Raw genomic sequence first — 6,087 nt, 5'->3', positions numbered from 1 at the left:
GCTCTGTGTTTCTGCAATTTCACCCAGTAAACTGGCATACAGATGGCTCGCTCTGACTCCCATAGACTATTGCTATGAATATTAATAAATGCGTACCAGCTTTTTTTTTTTTTTTTTTTTTTGGTGTGTGACAATGTGATCAGCTTGGGAACAGCACTGACTGATCAGCTTAAATCAAACTAGACTCAGCTTTTGCTGGGGTTAATCTGAAGAGCTCCACAGGTCCATGGGGCACTGCCACATCCAGGCATTTAAAAATATAAAATAACAATTATGGGCTTGTTTAAAAGGCTGCACGGCTGGGCTCTGAGGGATGGGGTGGGAAGCCTTGTAGCTCTCCGCTGGGGAGATCTTATGAACCTAGCTGTCCAAAGCAGGCTGGTCTTTTGGGTGGATTTCAAGGCACAAGTGGCCAATCTCGCATTGCTTATCAGCCAGAAAAACACCACCCAATCGCTGCAGCCAGAGCTGTAACTCCTGTCGACCTCAGCAGGATCAGACCGCGACAACCAACAAACCCCCGGTTAGACAACACTTTCCAGAACCTCCCCGATTCTGCGGGTCTCGGTATAGGTCTTGGCAACTCCTGAGGGCTCAGTGTGCCTGAAGCTGCTTCCCCCAGAGCAGCTCAATATGGCCCCGGGGGTACAGAAACTCGGATGTGTCCTCACCAGCTTTACCTCCTGCCCCACAGCCCGACACATGTGCTTTGGGCAGCCGACGGGGACACCTTGCATGGTTGGGCAGGGATCGGTTCCTGCAGGTGCTTTCAATATACCCACCCCACTGGGAACAATTGATTTTACCCTGTGAGACTCAGAGCATCACATTTTCCCCTGCCCCTCTGTGCCAGCCGCTGTCGGAGCGGTGCAGGTAGCACATGGAGGATGCTGGGGCAATGCCTGGAGGACAGGCACAGGGGGACTCCTGGCTCCATTCAGAGCCCAGAGACACAGCCTGGGGTGGCTCAACAGCTGCTGAGGGGGATGGCAGGAGGAACAAGCTGGCACTGCACTGCGCTGGCCTTTTGCAAGTCAGGTCCTTGAGGTGGGACGCTCTCCACTGCAAGGCCCAGAGAGATCCAAGCCCCAGCCCCTGCAGCGAGAAGCGCAGTGTGTGCATTGGAGAAAGCTTTCAGACAAGCCCCTGTTTTCTCAGGAGCAGGTTACTCCACGAAACACAACTGGTTTCTGCTGCTGCTCCTCCTCCAGCCAAGGCATCTTGGCCCTGGGGCTCAGTTTTGCCACGCTCAGACCCTCCACTGAGTGCTGGGCACGGCTTGGAGGTCAGGCTTCAGTGGCACTTCGAAGGCAGGGATGTGAAGGTGGAAACATGAGGTAGGAACGTGGCCTCGTGCAGGCAGAGTGAGCCTGGGGCTGCCTGCCTGCCAAAGCATACCTCAAAGCTCTGCTGCCTGTGTCGGGTGGATGAAGATCCCTTCTGCCTGCCCCTGTGTGCCTGCTCGCCCCTGTTCCCCTGCCATCCCCGGGACACCCCAGCCACGATGCTCCCCTGTCATCTCCACAGCTCAGCCTGGATGTGGGATGAGTGCTGGGGGACACTGCTGTCCTCCCCAGTCACTCTCTGGCCCTGCACCCATCTCCAGCAGAGGAAAGAGCAGGGAAGCTCAGCCATCACACCTCCTTCCTGCCGTCCAGGGCGAGCCCCAGAGCCCTGCTCCCATCTCTGTTGCCATTAGTGCCTCCCAAATCCCCCTCGGAAGAGGGTGGCTGTCCCTGCCTCGCCTTGCCCGGCACCCAAACCTCCAGGTGAAGGGTGGACCCCGCAGCCTCCAGCCCAGTCGTCGATGTCCCACCCCCTAGGAGCTGGCGGGGAGTGAGGGCAACCCCATCCCTCAGCCCCCCGACATCATAGCGGGCCCAGCCCAGGCGGGCTGGTGTGCACTGAGCCATTCCAAACATCCAGCACTGCTCACCACCTGCCTCAGCCACTGACAAATGTTTCATATGATCCTGGGCGCAGCCGTGCTGCGTCAACAGCTCCTAAGCCTGAGATTTATGGCTACCGGGCAAGGGGCCGAGATGAAAGCAGTGTTACAGGCACTCGCCCACCCCTCCCCACCAGCAAAGGGGCCGGTACGCCGGGCCAGGCATGGCTCCCATGGAGGAAATCATGATGTAAGAGCTGTTCAGTACTCCCCACAAGAGAATCGTGTTTAAAAGGAAAATCCACCCCTGGCCCTGCCATCCTTGGAGCAGCACAGCGTGGCAGACAAAATGCTTGTGTTGGAGGGACTGCACTCAACTTGCTGCCTTGCCACTGGCTGGCCCCAGTCACTTCCCTGTGCCTCAGTTTCCCCACAAGAACAAAGCCTTTAACCCCTCTGTAAGGTGCTCCTGTGGCAGGCAAAAGCAGCAGCTGAACCCCCTAACCTGCTTCCCCAGATAAATCTGCTCCCAGGGGAGCTGCCAGGACCGGGAGGTTAAACTCCCCCTGGGGGCTGCTGGCCCGTGTTCCCCAGCAGCAGAACGTAAGGAAAACCCATTGTGGGCTCTGTCCTGCATCCACCATGCACCAGAGCTAAAAAAAGCTGTGAAACACACGCTTGGCTCCTGAGTCAGTAACTAGCATGGGCAGTTATAACCAGTTTCACCCGGTGCCAGCCCTGCACCCCAAGTCCTGTGTGAAATGCTAAGGACTTAGAGGTCCCCCAGCTCAGCTCCTCTGAAACCCGGCACAACTGCCCCACTCAGCGCCTCTGTCACCCACTGCCATGTAGAGGAAGAAATGATGGACTTACCTGTCTGTGCTAACAGCCTGGCCATGCCTCCCCTGCAGAGGAAAGGAAAGTATGCTCCAAGCTCAGCAACAGCAGCATTTCAAAACAGCCCTTAAAATCCAAGAGAGCTTAACAGCAAGAGGCAACAAGAGATGAGAGCCCTTAATTAATTAGCTGTATTTGTGAAGCAGGAGAGGGCTGCCTGCTAAGTCTGCCCCGTGGCACAGCCCCCTGCCAGGCTGCTGCCTGCTCTCCCCACGTGCTGCCCACCACTTGTGGCATTGCTCTGCATCTCACCGTGAAACTTTCAGCCTGTTTTGTTTCCACAGCAGGCAGCAGAGGATCTCACATCACAGGAGCCCAGGGGCAGTTGAAAAGCACCAGCAAAGGCTCTTGGCTCAGCAGCATGGCATGAGACCATCTCCTGTAATGAACGCAGATGCCCGTTCACAGGGCCCCGAGCGTGTCGACACCATCTGCGGTGAGATGGTGCTGCATGCTCATGCCCGACTGCCCCACTTAGATTTCAGCAACAAAAACTACCGCCCTTTGCAACACAAGGCCTTGTTTAGCTGCTTTAGACAGTGGTTCAGATTGGTTTCAGTGATCTGAGATCAACAGCTTTGAGCAGGCCTGGGCAGCCAGAAAGGCCCAAAGGTGTGCAGGCAGTGAGAAAAGACTCACTGACCTGAAGGGCAGAGGACCAGAACATCCACTCACCTTCCCAGCTCCCCAGGCAGCTTCACTGTGGCTGATCACAGACCCACAGAGATGGGTGCCAAACCACGCACACTGCCCAGTCTTGAAGTGTTTTCCCTAAATTGCCCTGGCAGCATGAAGGAATTTTCCCCTTACCCCAGAATTTGGTGCTGGGACAAGCTTAACTTCCAGGGATAAGGGATGAGCCTGGGGACATATCTCCCTGCCTGGCAAACACAGCCCTGGCACAGGACCTGTCTGTGCTCAGCTACTACATCCCCACAGCACTCCACCTCATGTGAGGGCAAGGCTAGCCAGGGGCTCTACTCTGGCTAGGTTTTAACATGTCCGAGTAGGTAGCTCAGTTTCTAAGCCACAGTATGAGGTGCCAGCTCCGCTCCTCCGGACAGCAGCAAATACCCCTCAGACATTTCTCCAGCCTCCTAGGCATTCAGCGCCATGGGCAGAGCTGTGCTTTGCAGAGTGTTTAAGCACTTGGCACCTTCCAAACAAGGTTTCATCAGCTCTGGGGAGCAGACAGGCCAGAGGCAGGACTGGTGGCACACAGCCTGTGCATCACCTCTAGTTACCGGGGTCTCAGGGAAGATCACCTGGGTCAGAGCTACCAGCCCCCATTCCAGCCCACACCACTGCTCTCCACTGAGGAGGAAACACTACACAACCTCCTCAGCAGCCTGCACTGTGTTTACCTGATGGAGGCCACAGGTGGTTAGTAGGTAGCAAGGCATGTAGGATGGAGGTGGTTTGTCTTTCTCCTTCTCTACGATCACTACAGAGACCCTCACCCCCCTCATGCTGCAGCTGCTGGAAGAATAAACATGAGATGAGGAAAGTTGGTTTCAGATTTTTATTTTTTTTGTATTCTCTCTTTCAGCAGCAGTGACTGAAATAGAAACCGTGGTGAGTCCCATCATGGGGGACTAACTTGGTAAAGACAGGGCAGGCAGTTGCCACTGCCCCGTGCCAATCTGTATAAACATCAGCCATCACTACTTAGTAACTAGATGGTTTTCAAACAAGTCCATGAACGGTCATAGACTACATATAACAACATGCCAGTTCACAACAGGGAACAACTTATGTGTACTTCTTAATTTCATCATACAGGACTAAGACAAAAGCACCACCCATTCCTCGGAGTACATTCGACCATGCACCTTTGAAAAACGCCTTGGAGCCCTCGTCCCGGGCAATCTTCCGCCAGCAGTCAATAGTGCCAGTGTACATTATGTCAGCTGCGGGAGACAGACAGTGTTAGGAATTGGATGTCTAGGAGCCCCGACATCCAGGTCAGAAATGGCCTAATGTATCTGCCAGCTTCATAACTTCAAGCACATCCCATTTCTTGATTGACTTTCTCCAGCATTAGCACATGAGAAGACAAGATCACCCAGGAGATACACTGCTGCATTACCCCTAGGAGACACTGGAAGGACCGGTTCGAGCAGAAGGCAGCTAATGTTTGCTTTGACACCAACACTTCCAGACCCAAATGCTATTGCACAGTCACTCAGGCTGTGGCTGAAATCAGGGGTGTCTCTTCTTGGCCCAGAGACACTAGTTTGCAACATCCTTGGGCTGTTCTGCTGCTTCCTACCTACTGACAGTATCTGACTCATGCACGCCACCTTACAGGAGTGCTGCAGAGACTGACCCAGCTGTGCCCCTCACCTGACATCTGCTTCCGCAGCCCCTCTCACACTCTGCGGGTTTCAAGAGGTGAGGATATCTATAGGGCTTGGTGACAGCTAAGCCACTCTGCCTTCACCTCAGCTCCACCACCAACTGTTGATTCAGGGATGCCCAATACTTCCTACCCGAGGAGGTAGAAACTTACTTCCTTTACGTCCAGACTGCATCATCATGCGACGACGAACCGTATCGAAAGGGTAGGAGGTCAAACCAGCGACAGCAGTGACGGTCTGAGCGATCATCCAGCTGACAACAATGTGGGTGTTCTTTGGGTCCGGAAGCATGCCTGCAGGAGAGAGGTTCTGATGAGAACGGTGAGCCACCAGCATCTGCCGAGACGCACGACAGGCCTGCTGCAGCCCAGCATCTCCCTTTTAGCGCGATTTTGGTCAACCTACCCTTCGCTGTGTCATAGATGCCAAAGTAGGCGGCTCTGTAGATGATGATGCCCTGGACAGAGACATTGAAGCCCTGGTACAGGCCCCTGAGGCCATCCGACCGGAAGATTTTGACCAGGCAGTCACCGAGCCCCCTGAACTCCCGGTCAGCCCCGGCTTTACCCACATCCGCTGCCAGGCGGGTTCGGGCAAAGTCAAGGGGGTAGACGAAGCAGAGGGAGGTAGCGCCGGCGGCGCCCCCGGACGCCAAGTTACCGGCGAAATACCGCCAGAACTGGGTTCGCTTGTCCACGCCGCCCAGGAAGATCTGCTTGTATTTGTCCTTGAAGGCGAAGTTGAGGGCCTGGGTGGGGAAGTACCGGATCACATTGGCCAGGTTGCCGCGCCAGAAGGAGAGGACGCCCTGCTCCCGGGGGATGCGCACCACGCAGTCGATGATGCCCTTGTACTGCTTGTCGGCGGCGATCTGCTTGCTGGCGTGCTGCACCTGCGGGGGGCGAGGCGCCGCCGTCAGCGCCGCGACCCCCGACGCTGCCG

General features: G+C 55.5%; 1 protein-coding gene across 1 annotated transcript in view; it reads right to left on the bottom strand.

Moving 5' to 3' along the window:
* Positions 1-4,293: 4,293 nt before the first annotated feature.
* Positions 4,294-6,087, bottom strand: part of SLC25A5 (solute carrier family 25 member 5) — a 2,504-nt gene continuing 710 nt past the window's right edge. The window contains exons 2-4 of the mRNA XM_026848761.1: positions 5,551-6,081; positions 5,298-5,438; positions 4,294-4,695 (exon numbers count right to left, since the gene is read on the bottom strand). Of these exons, the coding sequence (XP_026704562.1) occupies positions 4,538-4,695; positions 5,298-5,438; positions 5,551-6,081 (830 nt within the window). The 3' untranslated portion in view covers positions 4,294-4,537. The remainder of the gene's footprint in view (positions 4,696-5,297; positions 5,439-5,550; positions 6,082-6,087) is intronic.

Source organism: Athene cunicularia, assembly GCF_003259725.1.
Source record: "Athene cunicularia isolate RWA chromosome 4 unlocalized genomic scaffold, athCun1 chr4_part3, whole genome shotgun sequence".
In the NCBI taxonomy this organism is placed as follows: domain Eukaryota; kingdom Metazoa; phylum Chordata; class Aves; order Strigiformes; family Strigidae; genus Athene; species Athene cunicularia.
Note: the sequence above shows the minus strand (reverse complement) of the source record. Positions and strands in the feature narration are given on the sequence as shown.